Source organism: Strongylocentrotus purpuratus, unplaced genomic scaffold (genome assembly GCF_000002235.5).
Source record: "Strongylocentrotus purpuratus isolate Spur 01 unplaced genomic scaffold, Spur_5.0 spur5_scaffold_13, whole genome shotgun sequence".
Lineage (NCBI taxonomy): Eukaryota > Metazoa > Echinodermata > Echinoidea > Camarodonta > Strongylocentrotidae > Strongylocentrotus > Strongylocentrotus purpuratus.
In genome coordinates, this window is record NW_022145598.1 from 1,270,012 (window position 1) to 1,289,597 (window position 19,586).

Below are 19,586 nucleotides of genomic sequence, written 5' to 3' on the forward strand. Positions count from 1 at the left end.
TAGGGGATCTAAACGTGCACATTAATGAAAGTATTCCGAGACAAGACAGGAAGGCCGATCCTATGCTAAAGTCTGTCTCTATTCATTTTTATCAAAATAACATTGTACATTACTTCAATTGTTTTTTGGGGTAGAAAGGGAGAAGAGGAAATAATTTACTTACATGCAGTATCAACATCGACCGTAACATTTCTATCACAAATTTTCCAATCAAATGCAACTACACCTGTAGTAGCTTTGTTATTGATAACAAGTTTTATGAGACAGGGTCCAGGTCGGGATTCCCTATTTTTAACCGAAGGTCCACGAGACCAACAGGTTACGCACAAGGACATCTTTAAGAAGATGATTAGCTCATTCAGCTGTCAACGCAAGCAACAAATTTTTTTCACAGAACTGTACATAATCGTTGTTGTATAAACAGGTGATTAATAGATTATGTTAACAGCACAAAATACGGAGTATTTTAAAATGAGATTACGATAGAGCCTCGATGTTAATTTTCGTTTTAAGTTTCGCTTTTACTTATGACTATGATGCAGTACTAATTTCACTAAATATAACGTTTGTAATACGTGGAGGATACGTAACGTCGCATGAACTACGTATGTCCATTGCACACGAGGCGTTACTTGATAGCGCAGGATTGCGTCAGTTGATGACGCATGGCTGCGTCAGTGGATGCCGCATGGCGTGATGATCCACAGGCCATGTGAGACTGACAGCATACATTGATTGATTCAATGATTATTATTTCTTTCTAATTGGTTTTCGGTGTATTTATCCAAGGTTGATTAACTAGCATTATGTAGGTTAATGATTCATTGTCGTAGCTAAAATAAACATGCATTTATTTTATTTCTGTTCTAACTAATGTTCCGGTTCTGGTATTCAAGATGAATTTGTTATGTTTGATTTATGCATTGAATGTAATCAAAAAAGAATATTGAGGAAAACAATACAAATAATTGAATGCTACTATTTGCTGACGCAAGCCTTCGTATCATTGGATAGCATGATGCTCCCCGTGCCATATAAGACAGAGTGTATACTAAATGTACATGCTAAGAAATGAATAATCCAGACATTGCTTAGGCATATTTGATACCTTTACTCGTGGGCTGAAGGACACAATCGTAATGTAACTAAATTGAATACATACGTCTTTGTGAAGTGCCTCGGTACGAAAGATTAACATGTGTCCTACCTACCGCATTCATGATATTGAGATATTTTTATTCATAATAGTTGAAAGAAATAATTTGAATCGGGACACTTCACCAATACGTTATATCAAATTTGATTACATTACGAAAATGGCCCATTTAAAGCGATAGGCATTAGTCTAGACAGTAGACCGGATTACTCACATATTCAAATTTTAAGAATACTCTTTAAAAGAAAAAGGTTGATCATGACGACCTGAAAGCTTGCCCAAGGCATGTCCGACATAACAACAGGTAATAAAAACCAACTGGATTCTAAATATTGAATTTCATTAATAAGGGAGTTTACAGATACAATCTGCGCGTGGGCAGATAAAGGTCATTTGTACCAAAATGGTAAAACTCACAGACATGAATACTATGCGCTCACGAAAGTTATGTAACATTATTCATTTATGCACCAACGGTACATTCTATAATAGGGAGGTGGGAGTATTCTTTTCAAGAGGTCAAACAAAAGGTATTCATGAAGCACATCTAGGACTTTGGCAGTTATTATTCTAAGATGCTCAAAGTGGAACTTCTCCATGTGTAAAAGATCTATGGATATTTGGGGTCATCTGTACCATGTGCTATCTGTAAACTCCCTTTTTAATAACAGGTTAATGGAATAACTCGTCACTAGGTCCCCAGGAAAGAAACATTCATAAATTTGAATGGGTTAGTTCACCGGTCTGTTCATGTACATTGTAATGTGGAAATAAACATTGATTATTTGAAAAGACTTAAAGGTACTATGTCCCTTTTGCATTCAATCTCAAATTCTGTAGAACTTTGCAGGAATTATGAATATGTCATGTATGTCCTATCTGTGAAATTTAAACGTTAGCAGTGTCCTCATATTCAAATTATGCAAGGAAACCCGTTTACTTGCTAGACTTCACTATCAGACACTACTGAGTGACTGACTGGCCTTTTTTCTTCTTTGGTAATAACATACATGAAAAGAGTTGTAAAGGGTACATGAGCATTTGTCTACATCAATAACCCACTTCTTGTGATGGCAAATATTAAACTGATTGAATCTTTGCGCAGCATAAAACGTATGACCATTCAGTACAATGGTCTGAAAATCAAGACTATTACTTTTGGGCTCTATAGCCCTAAAGTCGATTTGACAACTAATAGTCATTATTTTTCCACTTGAAGACATTTTCAACCCCTACCTTTTATAGGGAAGTTCTAAATTAGTATTATCTTTCAAATGCAGTTGGAATTTAACTTTTTCATTTTTTGGCCTGCAAATGGGACATAGTACCTTTAACAAGTTAACTATATCAGTTAAAGAATATATTTTAATGGTGTAAAAACAGAGTGTTCTTTATTACGTCTAAAGTATTTTCATATCGAGTGTATTCAGATCTATTACCTTTCGTAGCTAAGAGACTTTAACAGGTAACTATTTGAAGTGAACATTTATTGAATAGAATTGTTGATATGATTATGATCCGTTGAGGTTAATTAAGTAAGCTCAATTATTTAAAGCCGAGAGATGTCTAAACACTTTACAAAATAGCATTAAGTACAGTCGTAGGTATTTTAGAAAAGTCAACATCAGGCGCGTACGCAGGGGGTGTTTGGGGGGTTAAACCCGCCCCCCCCCCCTTTGGTATTTTTATGTGTATAAACCCCCCCCCCCCCCCCTTAAAAAAAAAAAAATTAAAACCCTCCTTTTTTTTTTTTTTTTTTTTTTTTTAATAATAAAAAATAAAAATAATAAAAAATTATTCCCATGGCTGACCTGAAAAAGGTGACCTTACCCCCCCCCCCCCCAACAGTGCAAAATGTCAAATTTTCAAATTTCGAGACCAAAAAAAAAAAAAATCCTGCGTACGCGCCTGGTCAACATCATAAATTGGTTAAATTGGTATATGGACCAAAAGAATGGAATTTGCCGCACGATCTTTGAATTTGGAGGACTTCATTTCATGATATCCACACCTAAGCTTTGATTAAATGTAGACTTTTTTCTGAAATGAGGTGAAGTCTCAATATCATTAGTTCATTTGAATGCTTGATATTTAAAGACGTAATATGTAAAGAAAAATAATTTTACAATATCTCATTCACACTCAATGTATAGTTTAGGTTCAATGTTAAGCAGACCTGATGTTAAAATATACTCTTAGTAATAAACTTACCATTGTATTTCGTTTTTCTATTGTCATGAAATTAATTAAACGGTGTTACAGAAAGGGCAGAACTGTGAATGTGTCTATTCTTTTTGTCTTTTATATTGAAAAAGTGATTGGTCATTTTTCTGAAAGCCCATTCCCTGACTTTACGGATCCGTTGCATGCCCAGTGTATAGTTTGAAGTTTGAAGTTTATTAACAACAACAAAATGGATGTACATCATAAAACAAAGTAGCAATGCAGAACAATAAAATACAAACTGTACATAATGTAAAAAACAATGAATTACTGCAAAAGCTTAATTAATGCTTACATAAAAAACTTTTTTTTTTATACAAAAATTCAAGTTGTTGCTAAAAGAAAACCCAAAGTGAGCACACGTGCTAGTCGAGATCGGTTTTCTCTGTTCATTATATATATCGACAGTGTCTCTTTTCATTTCTATAGCATAACACTAGTTCTTACACTTATATTGTATACTTTTAAAATACAAAACATTACTAACTGCTAACATAACAGATAATATATTGCGCCATATTGCTACCGAAATACTGTCATGTCCATATTATTGATATATAGCGGCACAAGGTTGCCTTAGATAAAGGTCAAGTAAGTCTATATATATATATGGTATTTTAATGGCAAACTATCACACACGGACTTTTAATAATAAAAATAATAATCTTTTTTATTCCACTCCAAATTTTATTAAACCAAAACGAAAATTCGTGAGCCCGGCAGCCACTGAGCAGCGCCAGATCGACGTTGCTCTATCCCTTATTGTTGAACGCCAAACAAGGTAGCATCTTTTAACGTCTTTTGGTGTGACGCGGCCGGGGATCGAACCCACGACCTCCCAGTTGTGAGGCGGACGCTCTACTGACTGAGCCAACACTCCGGTGTTTAATAAGATTACTTGATAATCCTGAAAGTTTTCAACACAAGATTAGGGAAGACTCAAATGTATGATATAGGTATTATACAGTGAGAGTCAAAAAAATTACACCTAGAAAATTGGTAATTATTTAAAAAATCATCTATGAACAGTAAATTATTATACATCTTATGAAAGAGTGTGTTATCCCAAATCATTTCTTTGGTATCATCTTTGTGTGTTATGTGTTCAGGCTTGGATGGCCAGGAGACATTGTCCAAGAGGGTGCAGAAATCAACTTGCGCCAAACGGCTTCATATGTGATGTTTGAATAAAACGATTGGGATTTGGGTATTAATTCGCTCTTTGCAGATCAAAATAACATTCCTAACAAAATTAATCATGCCACACATATCAAATATCAAATACCAAACATCAAAGAACAATTGTGCGCGTTTTTATATGTGTGTGACTTTGCTGATGCAAAATGCACAATGCAACGCATCATATTTGATACATTCAATTCATTCTCTCACTTTTATACTTTTGCGCATGTCGATTTTGGCACTCTCGCAAACAATGCCTCCTGTTCATCCAAGCGTGAACACATACCACACAAAAATGATACCAAATGATTTGGGATATGATCCTTTTTCAAAACAGGTATGATAACCTTTCGTTCATAGCTGACTTTTAAAATAAATGACAATTTTATGAGTGTAAGCTTTTTTTTTTTACTCACACGGTAGAGTGATAAAGTCGATCGACACAAATTGTTGAATCGATCTTCCATATGTGCCAAGATAACACAACGCCATCGCATCATTGTTTCGTTACAAAGGATGCGCGCATCTGTTGTACCTTTCGCGTGGGTCATAGTTGGGGTTAATGCATTGTTTCGTCATAATTAATGCATACATTTGTGTTGTAGGCGCGCAATGCGCGTAGCAACGAAATTTGTGTATAAATTCGGGCGGTTTTGTTTACTTTTTTCACTAGTGATCTTTTCACAGTTCCCGCCAGATGCTCGATATATTCTTATCATCATCTAGCATTCAAATCGTTCGTTTTCTTCTGTGAATTTCATCATGTGCCAATCGTTTGAGTTGCATCAAGATATTATGGAAGCCCAGGTAATTTTCTCATGTTTTTTTAATACCGTAAGGAAAATCAAGAAAATATATATACGATGAATCATGACAAAATAAAGATATGATATACGACGAGACGATAAAACAATATGCGTGAAGATGTCTATTTTGCGATAAAGAACAGTGAAAAAAATAAATACAATCAATTAAACAAAAAATTATAACTTATGAAATTATAGGCTTGATCAATTATCTTTCAAATTTAGCATTTTGGGAGTTAAAATAATATATTCATTGAAAACATTGTGTTATTCTGTACTCCCTATTCAGGGCACGGAGCAAAACAAAAAAGTGCGGACATACTTCCTTCTTTTTTTTTATTATTTGAAAGAATTTAATAATTTGATAATTGCAATGAAATATGTATAATCTGATTGTTTTTGTTAAAGCAGTATAATTTGTTCGAGATCCTATTTTCGGATTGTCAAGTGATAATAACTTTGACTAACTTAATGAATATTACAGTTATAGCTTTTGAAAGTTACAGTGGCTCCTTCTCCTTCGTCTTTATCTCCTCCTCCTGTTCTTCTTCTCCTCTTCCTCTTCTTCTCTTTCTGCTCCTTATCATTCTTCCATTTCTTCCTCTTCTTTTTTCTTCTTGTTCTTAACTTCTTCTTCCTTTCTTCCTTCATCTTTTCCTTCTAATCCTCTTTCTTTCTCTTCTTCGTTTTCCTACTCTGTGATGGATGAACAATCAAACTTACAGTATTGCCTTCCAGCTACGATCAGTTACGTCGACGAAACCATCGAATGGTCTCCTCCTGCCAAAACGTGGTTCGAGAGTGAGACTTCGGATCCCACAATTCCTGCTAGGTCCTGGACCGTAAATGAGACCAAAATGTTCCCGACCAAGACCAGGATCTCCCTGAAGGCCAGAGCCAAAAGTCCTGCGATCCAGACACGGTGCAGGGATAAGACCGGTGTCCAGGGAGACCGCATTGTTCCATCCAAGACCAGGGTCAAGATTGAAGCCAAACCGAGCAAGGTCAGTATAACAACCAAAATTAGTTGATTAATGTAAAATATATATTTCTAAATGAATCTCTATGTTTGTAATCAGTGGATATCAACTTTTAAATATAGTTGAGGATGTGAAATTGTTTACCTGCTGTGTTACAAAACTTTTTAATAAAGTAAGAATAATGTTTTTTAATTAGTTTCATGACTTTGTTTAATCAGATTTGCTTTACAAATAATATACCTTTTTCTTTATTCAAAAACAAGAAAAAGAATCCTCTACAAGATAAGTTTGCGTTATTGTTGTTCTCGTTTCTTTGCATTGAAAGAGCGGAATGATAATTTTTTGATTTATTTCGGGCTTTTATAAACAGTGTTTTATAAATAACAGAGATCTTAGTATAAATGCTTTAAACACTGCCAATGACAACCAGGAAGTCTATAGCTCTCATGTTTGTCCCCTTTCAAATACAGTTTGTCATGAGCCGACCAGCACACGTCATCACTGACTTCAACAAGCTTCAAAAACCCACCCCAATCCAGGAAGTTGCCCCAGTACCTCGAGCAGCTCCGCCCACCAAGCTAGTCTGCAATAACAACATTCTGATCTCCATTCAAAAAGGAAAGCAGAATCAGAAAGCAGACGAGAAAGTGCGCCTCAGAAAGGTAAATATAATATTCAAAAGGCAGAACAAATCATTTCAACTGGTAATGTATTTTTTTTTTAATACTTTTTTCAAATAAATCGTGTTGGCCTTTTATTTTTCCAGGGCTTTAACGAGAATGTACGTCAAAAAAAAAAAAAAAATACTTGTCAATAGTTACTATAGCCCTGAAACCTACATCGTTTTTGCCACTAGATGGAGTACTTCCAATAATTAGGCTGCGTTCACACCCCAGTGCTAAATCCATAGAAAAGCAATAAGACAGAGAAGAGTTAACTCTGATAACGATGAAAAACAATCATGTATAAAATAAAATAATATTGTACATTTTAAATAAGTTTCAAACCAAAGATTACAAATTGAAAATATATTTTAGACCATTCTTTTGTCATGATGCTTTACAACTACTAATTTAAAAGACATTTTTTCAGTGGTAGTAGCGCCAAATTAACCTTATCTATACTTGTTCATCGAATGATTTCTAAGTTTAAAATAGCTTGAAATAATGTTTGATTAGAATTGGCCGATATAACTCATTGTAGTTATAACTCACTTAATTGTTTCCTGATATTTCACTCAAGTTACATGATTCACTGATATTAAATACTCTTTCATCTTTCTTCTTTGTTCGTTCGTCTTATTTAGAATCGGAAGAGCCGTCGGCGGTCTCGAGAAAATGGCGATTCTTTCCGGAGGTTTGCGATCAAGAATGCTTGGCGGGCGAGCCGAGTGCAGTAAGGAGAGGCCACTGAATGATCGAATAAAATTGGGGAAATTTAAATCATCCAAGTTTGACCTGAGATATTTGTTGAGTGTAAATAACTCCTAGATCGATTAAGTAACTGACTGATTGAATGACTGACTGATTGATTTGTTGATTGTTTGGTTGATTGATTGTTTTGTTGGTTGTTCGAATGGTTGATTGATTGATTGATTGATTGATTGACTGATTGATTTGTTGATTGTTTGGTTGATTGATTGTTTTGTTGGTTGTTCGGATGGTTGATTAATTGATTGATTGATTGACTGATTGATTTGTTGATTGTTTGGTTGATTGATTGTTTTGTTGGTTGTTCGAATGGTTGATTGATTGATTGATGGATTGACTGATTGATTTGTTGATTGTTTGGTTGATTGATTGTTTTGTTGTTTGTTCGGATGGTTGATTGATTGATTGATTGATTGAATGATTGACTGATTGATTTGTTGATTGTTTGATTGTTTGGTTGATTGATTGTTTTGTTGGTTGTTCGGATGGTTGATTGATTGATTGATTGATTGAATGATTGACTGATTGATTTGTTGATTGTTTGGTTGATTGTTTAGTTTGTTGATTGGTTGGTTGATTGATTATTTGATTGATTTTGCTGAGTGATGGATCGAGTAATCGACGACTGGAATGATCATTATTGAATGACTGACTGTCTAATGTTGTTTATCAGATCTATGAATGATTGATTGATTGAGGAGGAAAATGGTGCTCGACTTTACCGTTCGTATTTCCTGATTTGTTATGTTTGATTGAAAGATGGATAGATGATGACAATATCGATCGATTAATTTGATTCGTTGGTTGATTGGTTAGTTTGTTGTTTGAATGTTTACGCTGGTTGATTTGTTTACCTCTTAAGAATTCTGTAAACAAATATTTTCAGCACACATGTACTACAACGTTAATCATTTACTGCACATTGCAAGATAACATGACTACAGCAAGAGGCAGAATGTAAAATTAAACTTATCTTTATTCAATAATGCGAGAAATGCCTTCTACAAAATAGTGTCATTTCAGTGGCCAGGGCAGTTTGGAAGTTGTTTATTGCACAAACTTTGAAGAATGGATTGCAGTTAACAGATTTCAAAATTAAATACCGAAGAAAGTGTAGTATAATAACAATTCATAAGATTCAATATAAGTCGCTGAATCCACTTCAGCGACTTGAAATCAATTGCTCAAGACGCACTTGTAAAACAAAGAACAAGAAGAGAACACATATAAGCATCAGAACAGAAAGTAACACAGAACATGCAAAAAAATGACAGAACAAGAAATCATATGCCGAACTAAACAGATACGTTTTAAGATTATTATTAAACACTTCAGCTGATTTGCTATTACAAGACTCTCGAGGGGGCATGCCACAGCGAAGGCCTTGCGTGAACAATGGTAGAGGAGGACAGAAGAGCGGGGGAGACAAGAGAGAAAATCTTCATCTTCATATCTTCATTTTCCTTTCGAAACCTTCAAATCTACATTCCATTTCCAACAACTAAAGGAAACGATCATTAGAATCAATCATAGTGCTACAGTCTTTCTCTAATAGGATAGGCCACATCATGGATATAATCGATGGCGCTGATAAGACTAGAAGAAGAAAAAAACACCAAAGAGGCATTTTTTTTTACACAAAGGGATTATAATAATCTTCATACCTTAACCTTTCTAATAAGCTTTTCGAGAAGAAGGCCGCACATGCAGCTCTAAGCAAAAGTCTATAACTATTATTTTCTTCTTTTGAATAATAGAAGTATTTCAACTATGAATATTATAGCTGCTACAAAAAGTTACAAAGACGTGACAAGACAATCAATAAAAAGATTCGTTTTTAAAGTCAAAGATTAATTCTTGAAAGACCAGGGTCTTTTGGTTGGAAACCAGCATTTAACAAATTTGATACAGCAGCGACTTAAATGTCAGGTTTTGTTTGTTTGTACGTTGTTTTCTACGTATTATTTATTTTTCAATATTCTTAGTAGTAAGGGTCAATCATGTGTGGTCATTTACAATTAAATTATTAAATTTATGTTGAATCAATTTACAATAACGAATGATTTAGTTTATCACTTTAATTTTGTCCTAAGTTTTGTGTCGGCACCGTCCCGCTCTTTTCTGGAGCCTCCATGCTTGAGAGTACGAGTGAACTCACGGTAGTCAAGGAAACCGTTTTTGACGGGCGCGCCGCGCGTGAGCTCTTCCATCTCCTCTTCGGTGAATCGTCTTCCCGTCGTCATCATCATCTCTCGGAATAGATCCTCCGGTATGGAACCTGGGGGAGAGGGGTGAGACAAAGTTGGTTTCTTGATTTGCTCTCCTCATTCAGATACTCATAAAGAGTGACCGTTAAGTTCATTACTTGACCCCCCCCCCCCCTTTTTTTTTTTAAATTTAGGTCGCATGTTTGTTTGGTCCATGTTAACCCTAACCTTTACACTAGCTTGTCCACGTTGCATAAAACTTAGCATTGATGGTAACTTTGCCATTAATAATACTGTAACTTCCAAGGTAACCTTAATTTAATTGGCTGTTGAGTGATGTTTCCATGGTAGATGATATTGATGGCAAAGTTACCATCAGTGGTTAGTTTCATGCAACAGGACCCTGATGTTCTTTTCACCGTTTGCGAAATTCAGCGAAATAAAGTAAATTAAAGGGATAGTTGAGTTCTGTTTTCAGACCGTATATGCCTTCAAAGTGCATGGTTATTGCTCTTTTTCTTATCTATGACACTTATAGTGCTCTTTTAGAACCTAAAATTGCTGTGAAGGTAATGTTAGACCCCCAAATGTGTGAAATTTAGCCAATACGATCATACCAATTCAGCTCCACTTTAAAAAAACACGGTGACCGTTAATTAATTATTTAATTTAAAACAACAATACATGAGCCGGCTGATTGTGGGTAATATAAGCAACACGAAAATGCCAACAAAAAAGCCAACATCGGCATTGGCTAAAATACGACGTAAAAGGCGTTATTTCGTGTTTTTTTTCAACGGTTTTCAACGGTTTTTTCAAATTTTTCAAAATATCTAATATTTATGGTGGTACACAAGTATTAGAAATCGTTATATTTCAGCCGTCTTTGAACCGATTTTGATCAAACAAAGATGATTTTGTCATTTAAATAGTATGTTCTTTCAAATTTGTCATTCGGTTTTTCATTATCTCACAAAAAAAATATTTTGTGTAGCGCCCTCTGCAACAGAACTCAACTATCCCTTTAATGTGTATAAAACATTATCATACACATCTTCTTTTCCACATCAGTCTTATTTGTAATATTTATAATCATTTTTAGTGAGTTTTTATTTTAAAATAGCAATCTAATATCGACGATGTCGACTTTACTAATATTCACATAATAATGCCCGTGGAACACGAGGCGTCCTTTTAGTGACGTATCACTACGTCATCGGCTGACATGACATGACATGTAGTAATATTAGTTAGAGAAAAATGGACGCTGCGTTGAATTACTGAGGCACTATAGTTCCCCCTTCTTGGGTTTAATTGACGAATAACGCAATCGAAATGACGCCGTGTGTGTAAGGGTCATTACATTAAGGCCCTTTGCAATTTCAGAGCGACCAGTTCACACCAAGGGGATGTTTCATGAAAAGTTCCTGGCATTAGTTACTCAAGGGACGTACAAATCGTAGTCACAATTTACAGAATTTACCTTTTTAAGAAAAATTATTATCTAAAGATAAAGTTGAGAGACCAATTGTGAAAGCAACCAGTGGCATGAACAGCCTGCCATATAGTTACAGTCCAACTTAAAGTCTTTGTAAAACACCCCCACCCCCCCCCCCCCCCCACAGGTGTCACTTCCTGACGTAGGACTGCGTCAACGACTGACCTGGCCTTTGACGCACCATATTAGTGTCGTAAATTAATGTACAAAAAGTGAGTGGGAAATTAGCAGAGCGACGAGTGCGTTGAATTACTGACGTATGGGTCAATAGCCTTTACATTAGCGCTGGTAATATCGCAATCAAATTAACGCCTCGTGTGCAATGGTATAACTTTATTTATAGACATACCAGTGCCGTCGTCATCAAGGTACCCGAAGGCATCTAGGATGACATTCTCTGGGTCGGTACCCTGCAGCTTCTCGCCGAAGAGTGTTAGGAACATGGTGAAGTTGATAGGTCCTGGAGCCTCGTTTATCATCGTGTCAAGCTGCTTCTCAGTAGGGTCCTTACCTGCATGTAACAGTAATGATAGGATAACAATAAGGGAGTTTACAGATAGCACATGGTACAAATGACCCCAAATATCCACAGATCTTTTACACATGGAGAAGTTCCACTTTGAGCATATCTATAATAATAATACGCTAAGGCTCCGCGGGGGGGGGGGGGGCATGACGTCTCCGCCAGCCTTTGTATTCTATTGTTTTTTAATGAGATCGCCGACCGAAGTTGGTGCAGCTATCTCCTCCTGAACCCTCCCCCTCGGGGTCCCGGTGACCGGTTCCATCGTCCGCGGGAGAGTCTACTCTGTGGAATTGGCTATACTCCGCCCGAGGTCCTCCTCCGTGTCGACGTCCAGGGCGAAAACAGACGCGATATGCATAATGCAGGATATGCGTGACAACAGAGATACCTCATGCATATTCAACATTACATCCGTATCAAAGAGACACACGACAGATGCCGAGCAACTCACATTATGTTGCGTATTAAATGCTCTATGCAAAGGGCGGGATTACCCCCCGAGTAAGCCATCTTGCTTTAGGGTGTGCTTTGTACTAGCTGCAAAAGCCCGAGAGATGCACGGGGCTAATTCCCGTCGACGTCCAAACTTAGAGACCTGTTTCCATCATGATTGCCGCGATTTTTATATAGTTTGCGTGAATGGAGGTATGAAATCAAAGCTTATTTTGTGATTACTACGGCCATGTATACTGAATTTTGACGTATTGCGTACCAACTACGCTGGCCTTCGTTACTATATGCTGAGGGACGGAAAGGGGTACGCAAGATAAACAAAAACAATTTGACATGTTTAATTTTTTTCACATACTTTTGGTGTAGAAACTTGACGCAGAAAGTACGCCTTTTTACGCAACAGTACGCTACCCTACGCCAGATCGACAAAGCAGTAAAAGCTTTCCACACAGTAAGCAACCATAAGCAAACCTGTACGCCAGCTTACGCATAACCTACGCATGGACTATTTTCCCATTAATACGCAACCTAATTTCTGCGTAGTCAGTACGCCACACTACGGAACTGGTACGCAAGATGAACGAAAACAATTCAACATGTTTAATTTTTTTCGCGTACTTTCGGCGTAGAAACATGACGCAGAAAGTACGCCTTTTTTACGCAACACTACGCTACATGCCTACGCAACAGTACGCTACCCTACGCCAGATCGACAAAGCAGTAAAAGCTTTCCACACAGTAAGCAACCATAAGCAAACCTATACGCCAGCCTACGCATAACCTACGCAGGGACTATTTTCCCCATTAATACGCAGCCTAATTTCTGCGTAGTCGGTACGCCACACTACGGAACTCTACGCAGGTCCAGTGGCTTAAAGAATAACTACCGGTACAGTTCGATCGTTTTTTTTTTTTTATATAAGGCCAAATTAAAAAAAAACATATTTAGCGTCCTGTTTTTTCGAAAAATGGGAAGGAGGAGGCCCTTTTTTCTTTCTTTTTTCAAAATGGCCGCTACGTACATTTTCCCAGACATTCGGGCTTTTTTTCAAGATGGCGGCCGACAATTTTTTTTTTCTTTTTTAAAATCAGAAATACATTTTAGCAACAAAAAAAAATTCAAAAAAAAAAAAAAATAGGAGGCGGCCCCCAAAAAGGAAGCGGGCGGGGACGCTGTTTTTTTTTTCTTTCAAAAAAAAAAAAAAAAAAAAAAAAAATATTCAAAAAATTTCAAAAAAAATAAAATAGGAGGCGGCCCCCAAAAAGGAAGCGGGCGGGGACGCTAAACATATATATTTTTTTTTAATGGCCTGAATGGCAAATAAAGTTCTTGGTGGTTTTAATTTAGACAGTCTCTATATATCCATTTACACCCCCGCCCCCCTCTAGAATCCCGCGGATTTCCGCGGGTCCTGCTAGTTAGAATAATAACTGCCAAAGTCCTAGATGTGCTTCATGAATACCTTGTGTTTGCCCTCTTGAAAAGAATACTTCCACCTGCGTATCATAGAATGAACCGTTGGTGCATAAATGAATAATGTTACATAACTTTCATGAGCGCATATCCAGTATTCATCTCTGTGGGTTTTACCTTTTGGGTACAAATGACCTTTATCTGCCCATGCGCAGATTGTATCTATGAATTGGCTTATAGAATTAATGATGATGACGAGGATGATGATGATGATGGTGATAATGATAATAATAATAGTGTAAACTAGAGCTCACAAACGTTCCAGGGACGCTCACGGCGCTAGCTCAGCAACAGTTCTCTTTTAATACAAGTACAAGTACAGTAAAAGTTTATTTGATAATAGAGTTTCATTATCAGAAACTAAAAAACAATTGTGCAACATTTGTATCACATTGATGATGACTATGATGACGGTGATGACGATGATGATAATTATTATGATGATATTGATGGCGATGATGATGTTGGTGATGGTGATGATGATAATTATTATGATGATATTGATGGCGATGATGATGATGTTGGCGATGATGATGATGATGATGATGTTGGTGATGATGTTGATGATGATGATGATGATAATTATTATGATGATATTGATGGCGATGATGATGATGTTGGCGATGATGATGATGATGATGGTGATGATGATGATGATGATAATTATTATGATGATATTGATGGCGATGATGATGATGTTGGCGATGATGATGATGATGATGTTGGTGATGGTGATGATGATGACGATAACGATAATTATTATGATGATATTGATGGCGATGATGATGATGTTGGTGATGATGATGATGATGATGATAATTATTATGATGATATTGATGGCGATGATGGTGATGTTGACGATGATGATGATGATGATGATAATTATTATGATGCTATTGATGGCGATGATGATGATGTTGGCGATGATGATGATGATGATGGTGATGATTATGATGATGATGATAATTATTATGATGATATTGATTGCGATGATGATGATGTTGACGATGATGATGATGTTGGTGATGTTGGTGATGATGATGATGATGATGATAATTATTATGATGCTATTGATGGCGATGATGATGATGTTGGCGATGATGATGATGATGATGGTGATGATTATGATGATGATGATAATTATTATGGTGATATTGATGGCGATGATGATGATGTTGACGATGATGATGATGTTGGTGTTGATGATGATGATGACGATAATGATAATTATTATGATGATATTGATGGCGATGATGATGATGTTGGTGATGTTGATGATGATGATGATAATTATTATGATATTGATGGCGATGATGATGATGTTGGCGATGATGATGATGATGATGTTGGTGATGGTGATGATGATGACGATAATGATAATTATTATGATGATATTGATGGCGATGATGATGATGTTGGTGATGATGATGATGATGATGGCGATGATGATGATTATGATGATGATAATGAGGATGGTGATGATATTTTCGTTTGGTTCCTTTTTTCCACAAATTATCCATTTAACCTTCTTTGTGCAATGCCCCCCCCCCCAAAAAAAAAGAAGAGAAGACAAACTTACCAAGTGATGCGAGCATGTCGTGTAGATCATCTCGGTCGATAAACCCGTCTCTGTTTTGGTCTATGATGCCGAATGCTTCTTTAAACTCTTTGATCTGTGCCGTCTCGAACATCGAGAAGACATTGGTGGTTCGTCGAGTCGCTGATCGACCAGACTTCTTCTTCTTCTTACTGCTGATAACATGGCTACTGGTTTGATGACTAGCCATTGGTTCTAATCTAAGGGATCGAAGAAGAAGAACAGGGTTTATTTATTTATGAACGCATTCATGCACGATGTGACTCAAGGTAATGTTCTTGGGGGCGTTTCACAAAGATTCTAAGTCGAACTTAACTCTAAGTTGGACTTAAAAATTATGGAAAGCCATTTGTAGCCTTATAATGAAATATATTAAAAAGAAAAAATTGAAGTATTTTAGACTTTTCATTAATTCCACATCAAGAACATGAAATCTCTCATGATAAAAGAAATTTTGAATGGTTTGAATCAACATTTAATGCCTTTTCAAATAACTTTCACAAAATATTTTCAAAGATGCCAACGGCTTTCCATAATTTTTAAGTCCAACTTAGAGATGAGTTCAACTTCGGATCTTAGTGTGGCGTACCGATACTCAATAAGTGAGGTGTCATATGAAAGCGCAGGTTTTTGTCCATATTCCCCACAGGGCCGGCCCACCCCAAAAATTGTAAAAAATATCTTGCTTAGACTAGAACCTAGATCTAGTCTACTCTTAAAGATACACTCATAAAAAACAACCGTGCAGATAAACTAGAGAAAGGCCAAGGTGGTGTCATAAGTTGACTCTTTGTTTTCGGCATATAAAAGTATTAATGACTGCTTTAATATTCGGGCAATAGCACAATTGTAACCTTCCCTTGAGCGTATAAAAACAACTATTTCTCTCAAAGCAGTCATTAATACTATACTTTTTCATGTCTTCCATGTTTTAGGTGCATTTTGCACACCTGATAATTTAATACAGTTGAGGAAGTAGCTCCCATCCAGAATCATCAATATCTCCGACATGCCCTGAACACATATTTAATGACGTAGAGGGCTTAGCCGGTATCCCCACCCCTAATCCCTGCATGCCAACATACTTCCTTATTACCATTATTGTTCTTATTTCTCTGTTTGTAGAATTTTTACAAAGTATACTTGGAACTTTGGAAGAATTCCTTTATTTTCAGATTAAACGTTTTTAAGATAAACCTGTCATTTTATGTTTCATGTGTTTTTTCACTGTCCATAAGACATTAACAAAATATTGATTAGCATGATTAGAAATTAGTTTTGTGCATTATTCTCTACCTTTTTTTTGTAGGCCATCTTAACCTCAAAGTTATAAATACCCCTCATAATTCTTCAATAATTTTTCGCTTCATCGACGGGCTGGAAACTATTGTCCTTTTATTACATCCAAGATTTCTAGCGTGGATCAGCCCAATATCTATATATAACGAAGCCCAAAGGGTTTTTGATAAAAGTGACGGAAAACCGCAAATGAGAAGAGCGTGTTCGGAACTTTCTTCAGTCTATTTGCGGCATAGAATTGATCCAGTCCTGTCTCATCCTGTCTCTCCCATTTCACGTGCCCATACACAGCTTATAGGGGTAACGGAACCCTGGCACAGGGGGAAGTGATTTCACCCTTTCACCTTCCCCTTCCCCCTATACCATAACCAAATCGCCAATCCCGATACTATATACAGATTTACCCTTCTTGAGTTTATTTTCTTTGTCGTTATTTCTTAAAGATGGCAATACCGTAACCTTTGCTCAACAGCAATATAAACTAATTATTCCCAAATTCATACTCTTATCCAATCCAGGTATTTATAAATCGCTAATATCTACTTGCCTAATCAAAGGCGCTCTTATCTACCGAAAAAACAGCTTTATGGTTTTTAGTCGCTTCGTAAACATGGAACAATATAATCTATTTCCCATGAGAGAATTAACTGTTACTACGTTCAAATATCCCTTACAGGTACTATGTCCCATTTGCAGGCCAAAAAAATGAAAGGGTTAAATTCCAATGGCATTTGAAAGATAATACTAATTTAGAACTCCTCTAAAAAAGGGGGGTTTTGAAAATGTCTTTAAGTGGGAAAATAACGACTATTAGTTGCCAAATCGACTTAGGAGCTATAGAGCCAATAAGTAATAGTCTTGATTTCAGACCATTGTACCGCATGGTCGTACGTTTTATGACGCGTAAAGATTCAATCAGTTTAATTTTGGCCATTGCAAGAATTAGGTTATTGATGTAGACAAATCCTTTACAGCTCATTTTATGTATGTTATTACCAAAGAAGAAAAAAGCCAGTCACTCACTCAATACTGACAATAGTGTCTGACAGTGAAGTCTAGCAAGTAAACGGGTTTCCTTGCATAATTTGAATATTAGGATACTGCTAACGGTTAAATTTCACAGATAGGACATACATGACAATAATTCCTGCAAAGTTCTACAGAATTTGAGGTTGGCTGCAAAAGGGACATAGTATCTTTAAAGCCCCTCTAAATTGTTGGGAGCCCCAAAAATGTAATTACAAAATTTCACTTAAATTGTATCATGATGTGAAAGAGGGTGTAATTTAAGACATATTTCTGCAAGGATTTTCAAAACAAATGTGTTTGAAGTCGAATATTGATGAAAGAATACAAAATGGGTTTTCTGTGTACAATAACAATATTGAAACCCCAATTTGTGTATTCTTTTATCAATATTTGTCTACAAACATTTCTCTCTTTTTTTTGGGGGGGGGGATCTTTGCAAAAGTGTGTTTCCAATTACATCCTCTTTTACATTATGATACAATTTAAGTAATTTTTTGCCATCAAATTTGGGGGGCTCCAAACACTTTAGAGGGGCTTTAAAACATACTTGTTCCCTCAGTAACATGATGTGGTTTTTTAAATATGTTATCAGTCTATCTTTTTTATGTTTCTCTTCACATTCTGTAATTGTGTAAGCGCTATGGTACGTTTTATTTTTAGCACTCAAAATATTCAATATCATTATTATATAACTCGTTTCTTTCTTATCAAGTATAAAGTTTTAAGATTCATTTATTTCTCCTCAAGAGATCAACAAATAAAAAACAGACAAATGTATGACAATTCATCAGACGAATTGTAAAAAGTGGTGAAGGTAGTGGCCAAAAAGAAAATAAATCTTTTAGGAGGCCAACCGGTTAAGAAAACAAGAGATCATAATTATGTAACATAAAAACACATAAAATATATTCATTCTTCTCAGAATCTTCTCAAATATATTCATTCTTCTCAGAATCTTCTCAAATATATTCATTCTTCTCAGAATCTTCTCAAATATATTCAATCTTCTCTCCAAAAGATTTCCATTATATTCTCAATGTCAGCCAATTCCCTTTGGAGAAACTGGTGATGCGCGGGCATCCCCCCCCCCCCCCCCCCCCCACCACCACTTTTTTTTCTCCATTCAATCTCTTGATACGCCACTGATTTGCTATAATAATCTGAAAAGACGGTTTGTCTTTTATTAGAACAGCCGAATAAGTTTTCAATAAACATGAGCCTGATTACCTATTTACAATTAGGTGTAATTATATTTGACACCATACAAAGTGAGCCTATACTTCGACATTGGTCACAGTGGGAGTGTATGGTTTCAAGCAAAATCTGATCAATAAGACTTGTAATTGTCCTTAACAAATTCTTATGTCTTACGAATAGGCCAAAGGCATTTGTCGACATCCGCGAGTCTGCTGTCACAAAGACAATGAAAGAAAAATGTCATTCATCGTATCAATCGAAACAAAGGACATATAATAATGACAGACGTCACAAGTGTATTGTATCTGATGATCTGTTCAAAATAATTCAGAAGCCGAGACAATAATAAGTATAGAAGACTAGGGAAAGCACTTACCGGAATTTTCAAATTAATAAATCCTTATTACAAATACAATTTGTGTCGGACCAGTCTGTGCAAGGTCGCTCCAAATGAATACGTACTGTCTAGTAGGTGACTAGCTAGTTGCTGCTGTCTGTAAGTACATGCCATAACCAACACGACATGCCG

At 36.1% G+C, this 19,586-nt stretch overlaps 1 protein-coding gene across 1 annotated transcript; it reads right to left on the reverse strand.

Moving 5' to 3' along the window:
• Positions 1-8,735: 8,735 nt before the first annotated feature.
• LOC590309 (myosin regulatory light chain sqh) lies at positions 8,736-19,586 on the reverse strand. The gene is made up of 4 exons (XM_003727945.3): positions 19,434-19,586; positions 15,515-15,732; positions 11,832-11,993; positions 8,736-10,055 (listed from the first exon to the last, which is right to left on the reverse strand). The coding sequence occupies exons 2-4, from the start codon at positions 15,720-15,722 to the stop codon at positions 9,850-9,852; spliced, it is 576 nt and encodes a 191-aa protein (XP_003727993.1). The 5' UTR covers positions 15,723-15,732; positions 19,434-19,586; the 3' UTR covers positions 8,736-9,849.